An 18,645-nucleotide genomic window follows, 5' to 3' on the forward strand; every position below is an offset into this window, starting at 1 on the left:
TGTAATTTCATGTTCTATGTACTTTGTGTATAGCTGAATATTAAACTCTGCTTACACTGCAAGTGTTTCATGTAATTATGCCAGTCTGTAATTTCATGTTCTATGTACTTTGTGTATAGCTGAATATTAAACTCTGCTTACACTGCAAGTGTTTCATGTAATTATGCCAGTCTGTAATTTCATGTTCTATGTACTTTGTGTATAGCTGAATATTAAACTCTGCTTACACTGCAAGTCAGTTCTCATGCACCTTAAGTCCTTCAGCATTATTACATCCTTTTTGTTGGATGAGTGCATGGCCATGTGGTTTGGGGTGCTGATGCATGAGTTTGGCTTTTGGTGCCATTACTTGTAGCCTGGGTTTGATTCCTCTTGGGACAAATGTGACAGATTTTATCTGGATTATTGCTTGTCCAGATAACTAATCATTTGATGCAAAAACAAATTTATAAAGTCAATATGGAAAAAAATGCTGTCTAGATGAAGAAAGATCATCAGTCATTTACTATATAAATATTCAAGATATTTCCTTTAGTATTTTCACTTCAGGCAGTAGAGGGGGAAGCAAAAAGCTGTCTCCTCAATGATAAAGAAGACTGGGACCTTCATTTGCAACACCTGCATCATATGATTCAGGCACAGTTTAAGGTATATATTAAACTGTTGCACGTTTGTTATGATAAAGGACATATGTATGTCTGTATGTATGTATGTATGTATGTATGTCCATGTATACTATGTATGTGCGACTATATTAAGTTCATTTTCCCTTTGAAGGAGATTCATTACAAGCAGTATATCAATATACAGTAATGATGGTATGTGGACAGGAAACGTTGTCATTTTCTATGTCCCAGAACTTAAAAGCATCTAAAAAAAATTAACATTTTCAGTGTTCCAACACTTGTAAACACTAAAACATTAGGACAAAATTGGCAAGATTGACATATGCCACACAGCAGTGACCAGCTTATGTTCAGTTACCATATCAGTAACCTGTTTTAAACTACTCGATCGTTTTTGTATTATTTATTTTACAAGTGCATATTTCAGTATTTGTCCAACGTGAAATAAAAGGTAAATAATTACTTCAAAATTCACTGGTCACATATATGTGTATTTAGTGTGCAGTACTTGCACAGTGAGTATTATCACATATCCTGGCTTATTTGCTTATTTTTCTTTATAAATGGATTTTTCTGGGATTTTTTTAATAAATTTCATTCCTCCAGATCACAGTTTAGGTGTACTTCCATTGCTGTTTTATTTGTTTGGATACAAACTACTTTTGGTGTAATGAGAATGCTAATTATGATGTACCATTTTCTAATTTTGTCTTTGATAACAACAGTCATGATGTTCATCTCAGTCATACTGGTCTCATAGGTCTAATTCATTCTTTCATTGATAACAACAGCCTAGATGTTCAACACATAGTCATATTAATGTCATAGGTCTAATTCCTTCTGTCATTGATAACAACAGTCATGATGTTCATCTCAGTCTTACTGGTCTCATAGGTCTAATTCATATCAAACAGTGGAAGATAGGGGGTGTAGAATTGACAATGGAAAGCACAAAGCAGTCAAAATTGCAATTAAGTTTCTAGCAGTTTAAGTTTTAGAAGGAAATGTTTTGATAGCATATAACCTTCAAATGTTTACCCTTGTAAGGAATTTCTTTTATCCCACATCAACAAATATGATGGAAACGTTATTTTTCTGATGATAAGCTATCCTCCACCTTTTTCATGATAAGCTATCCCGTACCTTTTTCTGATGATAAGCTATCCCCCCTTTTTCATGATAAGCTATCCCCCCACCTTTTTCATGATAAGCTATCCCACCACCTTTTTCATGATAAGCTATCTGCCACCTTTTTAATGATAAGCTATCCCCCACCTTTTTCATGATAAGCTATCCCCCCCAACTTTTTTCATGATAAGCTATCCCCCCCACCTTTTTCATGATAAGCTATCCCCCACCTTTTTCATGATAAGCCATCCCCCACCTTTTTCATGATTTAGCCATATAAATCTCTAATAAAGCCTTGTCAAAGATGATCCCACCTACAATGTTTTCCTATTTTAGGTAAATTTTATATGTAATAAAGCAATGTCAGAATTTAGCCCTTCTCAGCTATTAACTGATTTAGATAAATTTATGTAATAAAGCATTGCCCATGGATAAGCCCTTCCCTGTCATTGACCAGATTTAGGCAAATTATGTCTCTAATAATGTTTGCCCATTGATAAACCAACCCTCAAATGTGTTTCTGACAAAGCCTTGCCCACTGATGAGCCCAGCCCAACTTTTACCTGATTGGCAAATTCATTTCAAATATAGCCTTGCCCAATGGTGAGCAGAGGACACTTGTCTTACCTGGGCATATATTGCATTTTAAATCATCAAAGAATTTTTAGCTTCAGCCACCCCATGTATGTGCAGATCTTTGACCAAGATATTTTAAACATTTACCTTTTATCACAGGACCACCGTTTAATAAGGACATCTCGAAGATACCTGGCTCAATCTGGAGCAATGCATGCAGCAGAAATTATGTTCCAGAGGAGTCGTGAAATTCTGGAACAAGTTCACATCCAGTTGGCCATGAAATCTGCAAACAGAAGCTTTCCAGCATCGAAGAAAGCACTCAGAGAGGCATGTGAAAAGTCAGCTAAGCTAGAAGTAAAAGATGTCATAAAATCTTGAGCTTGATTAACTCCCTTGGATTCTCTTGTGTTTCAAGGCAACAAATCAGTGCTTATTTGATTTGCTGATCAATTTTCAAAAGTTGAGTTATATTTGTTTTGATATTTTACACATTGCATCTTACCAGAAATTCATGTCCAGCTACATGTATGTAACAAATTATTCATTATTTGCATAGGATTTGTATATTGTTTTGTTTCAGATTATTCATTCTGTTCTCAGGAATTGCATATGTTTTGAAGTTACAAGTATGTCATAAATTATTCATTACGTTCTTAGGGATTTAAAATGTACCAGCAATTACAAAGTATATTTGTTGTATTTTTATTGCTTTTAATTGGAGTCATAAACATGACCAGCATTATAAGTGATGGAGTCTTATAATGAGGTTTGTTATAACGAGACTGTCATAATGCTTCATAAAAACACAGAGTATTTAACCAAAAAGTAAAATGAAGTGAAGTACTTTAAATACCAGTGAAAAAAAAAGTTCAAAGAATTTGATGAAATCCATGACCACACCTGCATTATAAGAGAGATATATACACTTTGGGTCTTTATACTGAGGGACTAATTTAATTGGATACAAACATTACCAGTATGAGGGGAGTTATACTGGGTGCATTGTATTGTGGACTAATATAATTGGATCCAAACATTACCAGCATTATAAAAGGGGTTGTGATATACTGGGGGGGGGATATATTGAGGGACTAATTTAATTGGGTCCAAACCTTGCCAGCATTATTAAAGAAATTGCGGTATACCAGGAGTTTTCTATTGAGGAATCAATGTACTTTGTCAAGATGAGCTTTATGATCTTGTTTGAACATTTAACAGGATTACTGACAGCTGTTTCACAAATCATTGAAGATGTATTTTGAGCAATTACTCACCATTTTAAAGTATATCACAGATTTTTCAAGCTGTGAACAAAACTCTGATATTTTGCTTGCAGACTTGAAACACGAGTGAAGATTGTACAGTTCTTCTTCTTCTTTCCAAGAATATTGCACAGAGCAGACTGTGTGATTGTCATTCCTACATCATGAATAAATCTCATAAAATCAAATGTGTGGGCATTAGAATCAAGCCAGCTCGGGCAGCCACAAGAGTACCCTGTGTTTAAAATTATGATTCTTTTCTTTTTTTAAATGTTTACCCAACTAGCTGGTTTGAAGAATGGAACCAAAATGGAACACAGAGAAAAAGATAATTTCCACTACCATACAGCAGCAATGCAATATCTATGTAGAATATATACCTGTCGTACATAACTAGTTCAGTAATCTTACAGTCATACAAGTCAAATGCTGAATAAATGAAATCACGATGTAAAATACGTATAGAAGAGATTTCACCACACATGTGCAGCTGTGAAAACATTGTGTATTGTGTTGCTGCATTGTGAATGTGTATATATTAGAGTGTTATTGTTCATTCATAATAAAACAGGATTTCCTTTTTCAAAAACTAGAGACATTAATTCACAAAAAACAGCCATCCATGGCAAAACTCTATTTTTTATTGTCCTACTGGTATTAGTGAAATATTGATACTGCAATTTCATTGGAAGTAATTGTGAAAACTCTGCCCCTACTTAGCAAACATCTGATTGCCAACTTGGGACTTTTAAGTTCACGACAATGTTTTGAACTTGCTTCTTCATTATGGTCCATATCTGTGAAAGAAAGCCGTTCATTAACCAACTTCTCCTTTCACCTGATTCACTTGCTATTTTTAATCATATTTGCTAATTAGTAGGATAAACTACAGATTAATGTTAGATACTTTAAATAAGTTACCTACTTAATAATATTCATAACAGTATGTCTATCATTATTAGGGTTTCTAGATATCTTTCATAATTAGGGTTTCTGTGTATCTGTCAGTATTAAGATTTTGAGATATCTATCATTATTTGTATTTCTAGATATCTATTACTATTAGAGCTTCTAGATATTTATCATTATTTGTATATCTAGATATCTGTTATTAGTATTTCTAGATATCTGTCATTATTAGTATTTCTAGATATCTATCATTATTAGGATTTCTAGATTATTAGGCTTCTAGATATATATGATTATTAGGATTTATAGACATATATCTTTATTAGGATTTATAGATATCTATCATTATTAGGATTTATAGATATCTAATACTATTAGGGCTTCTGGATATCTGTCTTTATTAGGATTTATAGATATCTATCATTACTAGGATTTATAGATATCTATCATTATTAGGATTTCTATATATCTATTACTATTAGGGCTTCTAGATATCTGTCATTATTAGGATTTCTAGATTATTATTATTAGGGCTTCTAGGTATCTGCCATTATTAGGATTTCTTGATATCTATCATTACTAGGATTTCTAGATATCTATCATTATTAGGATTCCATTGCATCTGTATTGCTTGCATTTTAAGATTTATTTTACTCTGCAAACCGTCTTTAACCTAAATATCCAGACTCTTCAATTTTGTTGACAACATATTTTCAAAATTTGCAGTATTTTTAAATGAAACAAAGTTTCGGATACCAAATACATATTTTGAAGCTGATAAAAATTCTCTTTTTGAATACTTTCCCTGTTAACATTAACATTAGGAAATAAACCTCTGCTACCTCATGAGTCCTGCACTCTCTAAAAGATGAAAAAATTGGTCTTTTCCATCTACAGACCACATAAACAAAGGGAAGAAACTCTTGCTCACCACCTCCCTTTACCATAACTAGGTGGCTACAGTCAACCAAATATTTACCAGTTTTAAGCTTTCACTTGCCACGACTTTTCATAGTACTGCAAGGTTACCTGAAATCCTTGAATATCTCTGATTTCAAGCCTTTTGTCCAGAAAGTCGGTATTAGATTTTCCATCAGTGTATTGACTACATGTTGCAGCCATTATCTTTGATTATTGATCAGTGATCATGTGAATTTTATCAGTTATGGCCTTATATTTTTTGGACCTTGTGCTGATCCACATTGTTGTTTATTCATCCTCATTGATATGTATTTTCATAACAGATTTTATTATGTTATTATTGTTATATATCTTTTTTGTTATTTTGAAGATTTTTAATTTTTTGTTATTTTTTATAAAAAATTACAATGAAATGTGCTTTAGTGCAAGTGATGTGTGTCCCTCTTGCACAAAATGTTCTTTCCATGTTTCATTTGTTAGTGTGAACACTTACAAGTAGTTATTTCCAATTATTATGGCATTCTTGTAATTTCAGATTAAGCAATAAAGATATTATGCAGAGATGCTGCCAGGGCACTCAAAGCATTGAAACATTTCACAGATATGTGCACTTGGAAACCATTGATGCATGAGAATTCATGCAAATTAGTTCAAAGTTGAGTGTATAAAAATGAACATTATGCAGTAAAACTGTTTATTTCACTTGTAAGATAAATTGAAGAAAATTAGAATCTAAAACAAAGTAAGGAAACTTACTTGACCAGAGCATGCAATTGCACAAATCACAGAAATATTGTATGCATTTGCACACTTCAAAAGCAATAAAGTATGAATACTCTGCAAATTAGTTCAGAGTCACACATATAAAATGCATGCACTCTGCACATTATTAAACTTTTATTTAATGGCTAAGATATACTGAAAAAAAAAGAATCTAACAAAGGTTAAAATGCAAAAATATTTATTTTCATCATACAAAATTTATCCATTCCAGAGATTGCAGATATTGTTTAATAAAAAAGGATGCTTAGAAAGCCTAATAATTATTTAGAACAGAAATGTGTGTACTAAAGGAGTTCTACAGTTGATGCCCTTTCCTCACATTTGCACTTGTGCAAACTTTGGTCCATTTCCAGAAGTTGAGGTTATAGGTCAGCATGGCCAGATGGAAAATTGCTGATTCATTTCAACTTCAAGTTGGTGCTGAGACTAATATGCAAAGTGAATGTTAGAATGAAGAAAGTGAAAGATAAAATGGAGCTTCTCGCCAAAAGGATGACAATAATTCTGAAACAATGTCACATGTTAGGTTAGATAAACTGCCAAAGAAGAAGCCAAACTTTGGTTGGAAGTTTCAGAAAGCATGGCTGTTACAGTACAGATTGTACAAAACAACACCAAGGAAGGAGGTATGGTGTGTAATATTTGTAAAACATGTAGGGCAGATAACTTATAAGTTCGAAATTAGGTTGGAGTTGAAGAGAGAGTGTCATCCCTTATTTCATTAGTCCATCATGACTGAGCATGGCCCGTAGGACAGCAAGTCAAGACACATAGGATATTTGTTGGATTTTCATGATCCATATTGCCACCTCTCCATGCTATATATTGCTATCTGGCTACTGATCAACCAGTCCATATGTCCGACTGACCATACCTTAAACTGGTAACCAGGGCATGTCACACTGGCTGACCATACCAAATCCCAGCCATTAATTCTAAGGTAAGGAGAGTCGTATGGGGATTAATCAAGTCTGTCCATTTCACCTCTTATTCTTTCCAGGCACTTTCTGAGCTAATGATCAGCCATCTTGGCTGGCTGTGACAATTATCTAGTGACCATACATCCATCACTTTTAGGGGCCTTGAGTGGCCGAGTGGTCTAAAGCACTCTCCGTTATGGATCACTGCCATCTCACCTCTGTCTGTGCCAGTTCAAGTCTCGGATTCAGCCATTGTGGGCATGTGAGAAAGCTTGCCAGTAGCTTCTCGTGGGTCAGTGGTTCTTCCCGGGGTTTTACCCGGTTCTTCCTCCACCATTAATACTGGTCGCCATGTATAGCCTATCGTGTGCTGAAAAATGGCGTTAAACCCCACAACAACAACAACAACCATCACTTTTATGAGCCATGCCAATACCAGTGTACAGTTCTGTGGAAGGAGGAACCATATGGGGATCAGCTTTACTATTCCATCTATTCCACCACACATTCAGCATGGTTGGTCTCAAAGCTGATCATCAAGCAGTCATGCATACTGTCTAGAAACTTAGCTGTCCATCCAGCAAGCAGTCATGCATACTGTCAAGAAACTTAGCTGTCCATCCAGCACATGCTTTGGCAGTCCATTTCTTGCACATGGCTGTCTGCTGATTCAGCTGATGATTCATTTCTTCATGGCTTATCCTTTGTAGACATACCATGATGCAATGAGAGACAATGGCTGTGCTTCATCCATGCTTCCAGGATTGTTCTGCCTGGGCAATGAATGCATTCTCAGTCAGTTAGGACTATATCTACTACCTGATGGTTTTGATAAAATTAATACAGGAATTGAGAGTCCAAATTGCAGAGTGATTCTAAACAGCCCCTTTCAGGTGGAACAAGTCCTGGGTGAACAATCTGCATGATCTAGCAATGGACATTCCCAAGAAAACTGCAACAAGGCAAAGCCTGCTCAGACAGCTGCAGACACAGGTGCTTCATTCCTGCCCAGATAGGTTCATCCTTCATGCCTTGCTCTTGTTAGGAGAGGCTTGTAAAGAAAGTGACTTCAGTCTTAAGTTGTGGAGAAAATCATGAACTAGAAGGTTTTCCACTTTGAAGGCTTGTGAGGAAAGCAGTGTGTTATTTTTGAGGGACTGGGGCAAGGTCAACAGGATCACCCCTTTGAGTACCTCAATTCCAAAGTGGGCTGACCTTTTTGCTTGCATTTTGAAGAAAAAGAGTTCTATTTTGATATCCAACACTTTCATGCATCATGGTAGAGAAGATATTGGCTATGATAAAGATATATCAGACTTGCTAGCCAATTTTGACTTTAATCAGCCAGAGTCTCTCACCGTCTTTGCTAAATGGAATCTTTATTGGATTCTAATAAGTCATAACTCGGGTTTGTTTAAGCTTTTAGCCTGAAGCTCACTATGAGGCAAAAAATCTTTGCCAACAGTCTTAGTTTCAGTATGCAGAGTGAGTTGGATCCAAACTATCTACAGTTAAGATTGAATTTAATTTTTCAATTCAGAATGAATTGTTGTTTGGTCCTAAAGACACAACCTGTTTTTGTAGATAACACTTGATTGTCATACAACCAGGAATGGTCTTATGCTGCCTCTCCCTTTGATATGTCAAGAGAAGTGGTGATGAAAGACCCTGTCCATCGATCTCAAGCATTAATTGAAGCACATGGAGAAAAGTAGTGTGGAACAGTGTCTCTTTCTTCCATTGGAGGCTGGGAAACAGGATATAAACCATAAAGCCCTAGCATCATGGCTGAAGTGCGTAATATGGCTGGCTGAAGTGGGCAATAAGGTTGGCAGAAGTGGGTAATATGGTTGGCTGAAGTGGGTAATAAGGTTGGCTGAAGTGGGTAATAAGGTTGGCTGAAGTGAGTAATATGGTTGGCTGAAGTGGGTAGTATGGATGGCTGAAGTGGGTAATAAGGTTAGCTGAAGTGGGTAATGTGGTTGGCTGAAGTGGGTAATAAGGTTGGCTGAAGTGGGTAATAAGGTTGGCTGAAGTGAGTAATATGGTTGGCTGAAGTGGGTAATATGGATGGCTGAAGTGGGTAATAAGGTTAGCTGAAGTGGGTAATGTGGTTGGCTGAAGTGGGTAATAAGGTTGGCTGAAGTGAGTAATATGGTTGGCTGAAGTGGGTAGTATGGATGGCTGAAGTGGGTAATAAGGTTAGCTGAAGTGGGTAATGTGGTTGGCTGAAGTGGGTAATAAGGTTGGCTGAAGTGAGTAATATGGTTGGCTGAAGTGGGCAATATGGTTGGCTGAAGTGGGTAATAAGGTTGGCTGAAGTGGGTAATGTTGGCTGAAGTGGGCAATAAAGTTGGCTGAAGTGGGTAATATGGTTGGCTGAAGTGGGTAATAAGGTTGGCTGAAGTAGGTAATGTGGTTGGCTGAAGTGGGTAATATGGTTGGCTGAAGTGGGCAATAAGGTTGCTGAAGTGGGTAATAAGGTTGGCTGAAGTGGGTAATATGGTTGGCTGAAGTGGGTAATAAGGTTGGCTGATGTGGGCAATAAGGTTGGCTGAAGTGGGTAATATGGTTGGCTGAAGTGCGTAATATGGTTGGCTGAAGTGAGTAATATGGTTGGATGAAGTGGGTAATATGGTTGGCTAAAGTGAGTAATATGGATGGCTGAAGTGGGAATATGGTTGGCTGAAGTGAGTAATAAGGTTGGCTGAAGTGGGTAATAAGATTGGCTGAAATGGGTAATATGGTTGGCTGAAGTGAGTAATATGGTCAGCATATTCCAAAGTCCCAAAAGATCAGATATGCCTCAAGATGATTCTATATCATGAGATTAGAGCAATCTCTTAAATCCCTGCATTGAATTGCAATGTTTCGATCTGAGATATAATAAAAGTTGTTGGCTGGCATGCACAGTCAACCTTCACAAGTTTTTATCCCCATGATCTAGCTTCACATAGACAAGAGTTGAATCTGGCGGTTCTTTGGCTGCAGCCAAGACAACCACCAGGCTTAGTTGATGTCAGCATGGCCCTTTAATCGGCATGGGTTTAGTGCTTTTGCTGGATTTACCCAGAAATTTTATTAGTAAGAAGAATAATTATTTTCTTCAGACCTGTGTATGGTTGTGACAGGTTACATAACCATTCTATTGCGCTACTGTCTTGCTAGGAGAGCAGTGTATCCTTCATATGGAGAACTCAGTCCTCTTTTCTCAAAAGGTGCCCATGGCAGAGATAGTATGCTCAGCATTTCATCCTTGTATTGCCAATTCGGGCAACGTTAATGAGATTGGGGAATGTATTCAAAGGAGAAAGCAGATGTTTAGTAAGTTGTGTTTTTCTTAAAAAGCAAATTACTGGTCCCTTTCCAGTCCAGTAAAATCATTTTTATCCCAACTTACATCAAGTCTATAAAACCAACTTGTTGATTCCAAGAGAACAGAAGGTAACAGTTAATTAATCTAACTGAAATATGGATATGAAGTACATGTCAGAAATGTGGAACATATATAAAGATACTAACAGTTCATGCCAGAAGTGAAGCAAACTTATAGAAAATCTAAATTTAAAGTTTGAGTCGGGTGTCAGTTTTTTTGCTCAGACGGATTTGCAATTACAAGGCCAGATTCAGAAATTCTCATTCTAGTAATTTACATATTATTTGTCTGAAAAAAGTACATAGGAAATAGTATCTTGTCATTAATGCATGTAATAAAATTATCAAATTGCTGCTGTAGCATAAACTGAGTGTTTGTATGCCACAGTTACTATAATTTTCATTGTATAATGTACATACTGTTGTTGGTATACTGGATTAGTTAGTTAGATGGTTGTTGGTATAATTGATTAGTTGGTTAGATGGTTGTAAATGGCACTTTCAACACATTGCTGGCTATGTTATGCTGAGGAGATGGGAGTTTTGTGCCTCTCATGTGGACACAGCAAGACAGTTCATCAAGTTTGGCTTCTGTGAGGATTATGATATATGTGTTGTAAACTGTTTTATTATACCGATGTATGTTTTTGTAATTTTGATATTCATTTATATTTTATACACAAATGCATGGAAAGAATTTTTATTTTTTATGCATTTTTATCAATAAAGTTAGTGCAAAGGATAAAACATTGCCTCTCTTTTTATTGAAATTTCAATTTTAAACATTTAATGGGTACAGATTGTTAGCATAGAGAACACAATACTAATGATTCAAGTTTAATACCCAAGCACTGGAAGTGGAGTGAGCAAAATAAATCAGGGGGCCCTGAGTGGCCAAGTGGCCTAAAGCGCTATCTGTTACGGATCACTGCCATCTCACCTCTGTCTGTGTGGGTTCAAGTCTCAGATTCTGCCAATGTGGGTATGTGAGAAAACTTGCCAGTAGCTTCTCATGGGTCAGTGGTTCTTTCCGGAGTTTTCCTGGATTCTTCCTCCACCATTAATACTGACCGCCATGTATAGCCTATCTTGTGCTGAAAAATGGCATTAAACCCTACAACAACAACAACAAAATAAATCAAATGATGTAGAAAGTTTTAACTTTATGGTAAACTTATTGTAGCTTGCTGGTCAGAGTTTCACCTAGTGGAAAACAGCATTTCTTCCAAGCCAAAGCCAGGGATTTACAAATCCTTCTGCCTGACTCCCAGGGCAAGAAGCTAAAGCCAGGGATTTACAAATCCTCCTGCCTGACTCCCGGGACAAGAAGCCAAAGCCAGGGATTTACAAATCCTCCTGCCTGACTCCTGGGACAAGCTCAAATTCAGCTTGAGCAATCTCAGGTTTCCAAGTACAAGTGAAAGAAGCAATTGATAGAGAGAAATGGGTCATGTTCTGCTTGGATTGCTTTATGTTAAGCAAGCTTTGTACCCTTCAGTCTTTCTACAGTACTGGTCAGCACCTTTATTTAGTGTTTTCTTACAAGTGGCCACAGTTTCTTCTATCTATCAAATGTCATTTCCATCCTCAGTTTCTTCTATCATATGTCATTTCCATCCTCAGTTTTTTCTATCTATCATGTCATTTTCATCCTCAATTTCTTCTATCTATCATATGTCATGTCCATCCTCAGTTTCTTCTATCTATCATATGTCATTTCCATCCTAAAGTCAGTGTTAAGGTCAGTCTTTCATTTTCTTGCACAGGCAAGATAATGTGAATATTTTCTATTTAAAGTAAGTTTTGACTAATAAGAAATAAATATATTTTAACTTATCAGTTGCATTTTGTTTGTAATATGTGTATGTATCTGAGATTCATAATTTTTCATATCCTAATCTAGTCTTGGGCAGTTTGTAAACTTGCCAACTCAAAACAGTCAGCTTGTCAAAGATTGTTTTGATGCACATGTCTAATTTGAAGGTGGTTATGTATAATTCTTAATAATATAACTTATTAGATTTCTTTGTGTTAGGTAAAAAAGACACTCATCTTTGATGAATAATCACCTGTAGAATTTCATCAAAGTGTGCTAAATGTACCAAAAATATAGCACCCACAAGCAGTGTTTATGAGTGTTTACATGACAATTACAGGAATCAAATACGTACTTCTGGGCAAACGGTTGTATGGATAAATATAAGTATTCCCAATCTCAATAATTGGCTTGTCAAATATTTTGATGCATTTCCTTGATTTCAAAGTGACTAGATGATAACTGTTAATCAAATAGATAAAATAAGTGTTTATAAATCTTTCAGTTATGAGTATATCAAAATTGTTTTAAACAGCTTTCATTGTTTTTCATATAGTTGACGAGTCTGCTATCTTATCTAGCAAGAAAAGGATGAAGTTCTCATCTCTAGTCAACCTGTTTTAAAGAAAGCTAACCAGTACGATACTATGTCAGGTGCAAGAAAGTTTGAATCATTGTGGATTAATATGTACACCTGAATATTGTTAATGGTTATTTAAAGTTTTCCAATTAAGTTCTTTTACCTACACACCCCCCCTCTTAATCTTAAACATCTAGCTATCCAAACCCTTTTACATACATACATACATACATACATACATACATACATACATACATATGTACATTTTTGATGGCCCAAGGGTTCACCACCTTTATCTCTTATGACACCTTGTGATGCCAATCATTTTGCCGGCCACATGATACAGTTTGGCAGGCTGCATGCAGCCCATGGGCCACATGTTTGAGACCCCTGATTTACACTATTGCTATTGGTGTCTTTAATTATAGAAAAGGACCCATAACTCAGACATTGATGAAATCAGGAATATTGTTTGCATACACCTTTAGATAATCAAATTAGTTAGAAATCGAATAAGAAATGTGGATTCTAGGGCATAAACAATGCAATTATGGTGCCAATTATGCTATAAAGGGGTATAACTCTGTCCTAAATTTGCTTGTTATTGAACTCGACTCAGATTTTGTAGAAATGCGATATCATCTTAAATTTGATGGAAATCTAGCCATGCATGCGGACCTTACTGAATGGAAGACAATGCTAATGCATGTTACATTAAAAAGGGTCATAACTCTGCCAAATGTTGACAATATTGCCGATTATCGAACTTTTTCAACATTAAGTTGGTATCAGATTGGGTTCAAAACCAGTAATCAATCTGAACTGGAGTGTTAATTAGGAAATAATGTGCACACACTCACACACACACACACCTCCCTTCATACCCAAATATCCATGATGCAACTAGGCTATAGAAAATGCTTATGAAATCTATAGCATTAATGAAACATAATATAGAGCCTAAATGATACTGTACATCACGGTAAAACTTTTTGATAACATTTTCATGTCATATAAAAAAAAGGCATTTTCAACGTTCACAGCATGTATCACTGTATCGTTCTGTCATTGCACATCACCTCAGTAATGTGCATTGTTACATAGATAGAACTTTATGCAGATATATAAACATGATGTAAATAAAATGAAGTCCCATTATTGCTCAACATAATGCCAAATGCCATCCATCAACCTTGATAACAAATACATATCATATGAAAGCGTTGACACTGTATTAAGAAAGCGTTAAGTGTTGGGGCATTTCACTTTTTTTTAAATCATACCCAAGTAAGGGTCGTATAATTAACATGGATGGGCAAAAATACCTTGTCACTAATTCCCCAATAAATCAAAATTGAATGAATATATAAAAATTCATCAAATTTCTACGGGTTGAAGATCCTAGACTCTTTTTACCAACTGCACAAAGAAAATAACTTTTTGGTGAGTAGCTTGTTTCTTATAACAATGTTGCTGAGATCACACTGGTTTCAGCAACAGAAAGTCTGCACAATCGATTTATCGCAAGTCAAAAATCGCTACAGATTTCCACAGGTGTTCTCTACATTCATCGATTTTTGGCATTTTATTGCGATAAATAAAGTTGTATGAATTCTTATCAATTTTTTTATATACTTATTTTGTAAGAGACATAAATCACAACGAAGTCATTTTACGTCCAATCTTACCCATTTTTGATACATCTAGGAGACTCCTGGGTAAAAAGTGCCGTTATATCGACGTCATAATGTCGTGGTTTCGTCATTAGACCTACGCAGTAAGCGTCAATTATATAAATGCGGACACCCTTACTTCGATTGCACATCATATGTCAAAAGGAAATGCACACATGGCCAAATGATATCCAGTGTCTGTCTGATCCGTATTCATCAAAACCGTAAATATATTTCAACGAATAAAATGATAAATTCTAAAATCAATTTCACCATAGTCAAATAGGTTTACTGTTGTCAATTTTCTGAAAATAGGTCTCCAAATTACAATTCCTGTTCAAATTGGTCATTTTTGCAAGTTATTGTGTGGGTAAAATTTTGCAAGGCATTGTGGGTTATACTAGTTCACTCCATTTTTACAAAGAAATCAAATATCAGAAATGCAGAAAATAATTCATTTAGGAATTGCTGTATATCGTTGTCCCCTGTAAACTAGACTTATAACTAAAACCGACATGTTCAGTTACCTGTTCAAGATAAATATGCTGTCATGTTGTCAAGGCCTGTAGTTATCATTTTTAATATATTGTATTTTTCAGAAAATATATATTAGAGCGTGACGACATGGACTGTACACGAAAGTCTTGTGTTCTTTTCCAGAAAAAAAAAAATTATCGATAGGCAAATCAGTACTAAACTAAAGAACGCTTAAAATTCCACAACTCATCAAATACAGCTACCATCAGTACTGTGAGTTGGCTGATGACGAAGTCATGACTCATCAAATACAACTACCATCAGTACTGTGAGTTGGCTGATGACGAAGTCATGACTCATCAAATACAAGTACCATCAGTACTGTGAGTTGGCTGATGACGAAGTCATGACTCATCAAATACAAGTACCATCAGTACTGTGAGTTGGCTGATGACGAAGTAATGACTCATCAAATACAAGTACCATCAGTACTGTGAGTTGGCTGATGACGAAGTCATGACTCATCAAATACAAGTACCATCAGTACTGTGAGTTGGCTGATAAAGAAGTAATGACTCATCAAATACAAATACATTCAGAACTGTGAGCTGACTCATCAAGAAGCAACTACTAACCAAATACAAGTCATTGTGAGCATAATTTGCCGTTCAGTTGAACACCAATTGAATTATGACAAAGCTGTGAATTGATCTAGACTAGAAGAATATAATATTTAGCCTGAAAAGTGACAATAGTGTACAAAAAAAGTGATTTTTCATTTATGGCATGAACCCCAATTTATAAGACACTCGCTAATGTTTTCTTTACTGTTGAGCCTTCCAATTAAATCTGATTTTTGAACTTTCAAGGACCAGTCGAATTCTTTAATCAGGAAAGACAAAACCTGAGATGAACTAAAGGACCGAATATTTCTTTGGATACTTGTTAGCGCTGCTATATTTTACTTTTTGAAATAGTTTAGTCACATATGGATAACAACTACGTTGAAACCTCTTGCACTTCTAGTTGCTTTGATTACACCTTTAATCAAGAATGCAAATATAATTTTTATTTATAAAAAAAGTAAAATAGCATGTTTGCAAAGAAACACTTTGTCCAGCACTCCTAAGCTAGCAATTTATCATATTACCAATTATTCCAAGCAATACCGATGCTGCTTTTTGAACTAAATCAACAATATAGTACGCAGCTATGGAAAGCAGTGTTCGACTTAGTACAATAAAATGAGAGGGAGAGAGTGTACCAGTTAGCTACTGTTCATACTGCCATTGGTATTGTTGTAGCTATTGTCACACCATTTTCTTTTGATAAAAGTTTAATTTTTCTCTGATAGGAAGTTTATGTCCTATCATTTCTTAATGGGTTTTCTTCCATGTTTAACTTATAAATTCTTTCAAACTCTAAAACATTTCCAGTCAGTGTTGACCTGTTAATTTGACTTTGTATATGTCATTTTGTAATGTTTTATTTTGACGATGATATTTTTCTTTCTTAATTTCTTCTTCAAGCCATCATCTATGTTCATCATGATGTTCAAATTCTAATTTGAAAGCTTCTAATTTTGAGGAGACAACTTCAACAGCTTCTTTATATCCTCCCATAACTCCTTCGCCTTCCTTGGTAATTATGCTCTGGTCAATTTGTTCTTCATATCCAGCTTTCTAAGAGAAGACATTTTACTCCAAGTTACATCTAATTCACCAATTCATTAATTAAATAAGTATCTAATTGTTTTAATCTATTGGTTAATTTTTTTGTATCATGCAAAATTTCTTCCAGCATTGGTATATCTTGTATTGTCTACCTTCGTACAGAAGTAGGTTTCAATAGATACTCGAGTTTCTTTTGTGTTGCTGTACACATGAACAGCGTTTGGGGGTGGCAAGTGGGGCGACCGCCCCAGGCCCCGCTCTTGAGAGGGCCTCGCACTTCAGGCCTAAGGTCGTCCTTAAACAGGATTTTTTTTTAATGAATAATGAAAAAACTAAATTCGTGCGCCAAATCGCGAAAGTTGATCTAGTCTAGGCATAATCAGTGTTTGCAGTAGCATACCATTCGAGATACCGATACTGTGGCCCCGCGCGGTCATGGTCGGCCCTAATCCCCGCGTACTCCTAATGCCGCCTCTGGCTGTACACATGAAATATAATTCATTTCTCAGAATTGTGAACAGTAGATTCAAGAGGGAAGTTATGCTGGGTTTGGTCAGCGGCTTTAGATCTATTTAATATAATTCAAACATAGTTTCCACAGAATTTTTTCTCTGTTGATGTAGATGCTAAATGTTTTGTTCCTCCATTTCGCGCAATCTTTAAATTAACTAAATTACCATGTCTTTCTCTTGATTTGATGTATAACTCACTATTATAATCTCTATACATAACACATGTCTGTTTGCTTATAAGCTTATCGCCCACCGTATAATCAAAAATTTCCGAATAAGTACTTTTTTATTCAATTTTTTTTCTGACTGCAATGTGTTTGTCTTGTATTGTCATTCTCTACACCACTAGCAAGGTATAAACCGATATATCAAGATAAATTTGATATTGTGGTAGTTGCATAATATTTTCATCATCGAAATGATAATTTTTCATTCTTTGATGTTAATATTACCACATTCATTTGTTGCCTTATGTGATTAAATAAGCCATTGTTTAAAAAAAAAGAATTTGATATATACAGAGATAGAACCAGCAATTACGTTAAATCTCAAAAAGTGGGAAGTCCACATTCTTACAGAGATTAAAGAGTACACGCAGAAATTAAAGAGAGCTATTCTTAGTAGAAGATACATAGTGAAGCACATTAGGTGTTAAAACCTTGCAGTCTTAGGATGCTCCTACAGAACACAAAAACCTTTTTAAGATACGACGCTAAAAAATAATAACATTGACTAAATATTGGGCCCAAGGGATATTACAAAAGAAAAACGGTAAAAATAAGGTTAAATGACATTTGTATTCGTGTATTTCATTCACATTAGCTTGGCTTTATTCGAATTTTTAATATGTGCGAGATTACATAAAGAGGATCAAGTTTACTGCATGGAAAAACCGCAACGAATCCATTTCAGTCTATGTAAAAGAACACGTGAGTGAATGGAGATTCCACCTACATCATTGGGAAACACCGGTCGAGAGCGATGTACATGTATGACGAAGCGCGGCAAAACTAGGTCAGGTCGGAATTTCCGTACTAATGCAATACACTGAACCCCAAACGGGCTAAAGCTTCCAGAAGTAACTATACTGCAACAAACACGTATTGGAGCAATAATTAAGGCAGCCCAACATGGCTAAATTACGGATTCCATTGTAAATAGACGTGGGAGTGCGCGGTAAAACTGGGTCGAGTTCTCGGTTAGATTACAAAGGGGATTTTTTTTGCGACCAAAATAGAGACGATGAAATGAATATATTCAATCAACGTCGTATGTATACCAAAACTGTGTTGCATTAGGCGTTTCTGTAAATCCAACTTGATGTTCCAAGTTCACTGAACTTTACCGAGGTGACAGTAAGGGGGGGGGGGACAAACAGTTTGCTATGAGACCCGTGGTGAGACAGCTGTGC

At 35.7% G+C, this 18,645-nt stretch overlaps 1 protein-coding gene across 8 annotated transcripts in view; it reads left to right on the forward strand.

Annotated features, from left to right (window-relative positions):
- The window catches only part of LOC149799296 (uncharacterized), a 67,148-nt gene extending 55,898 nt beyond the window's left edge, over positions 1 to 11,250 (forward strand). For 2 of the 8 annotated variants that reach the window (XM_089958602.1, XM_089958601.1), the window contains exons 13-14: positions 550 to 648; positions 2,490 to 11,250. In XM_089958602.1, the coding sequence (XP_089814728.1) occupies positions 550 to 648; positions 2,490 to 2,711 (321 nt within the window). In that variant the 3' untranslated portion in view covers positions 2,712 to 11,250. The remainder of the gene's footprint in view (positions 1 to 549; positions 649 to 2,489) is intronic. The other 6 variants (XR_016421144.1, XR_016421143.1, XR_016421140.1 and 3 more) reach the window with 6 other exon arrangements.
- The last annotated feature ends 7,395 nt before the right edge of the window (positions 11,251 to 18,645 follow it).

The sequence above is a fragment of the Sinohyriopsis cumingii genome, chromosome 5 (assembly GCF_028554795.1).
Source record: "Sinohyriopsis cumingii isolate HCF-2022 chromosome 5, ASM2855479v2, whole genome shotgun sequence".
NCBI classification, from domain to species: domain Eukaryota; kingdom Metazoa; phylum Mollusca; class Bivalvia; order Unionida; family Unionidae; genus Sinohyriopsis; species Sinohyriopsis cumingii.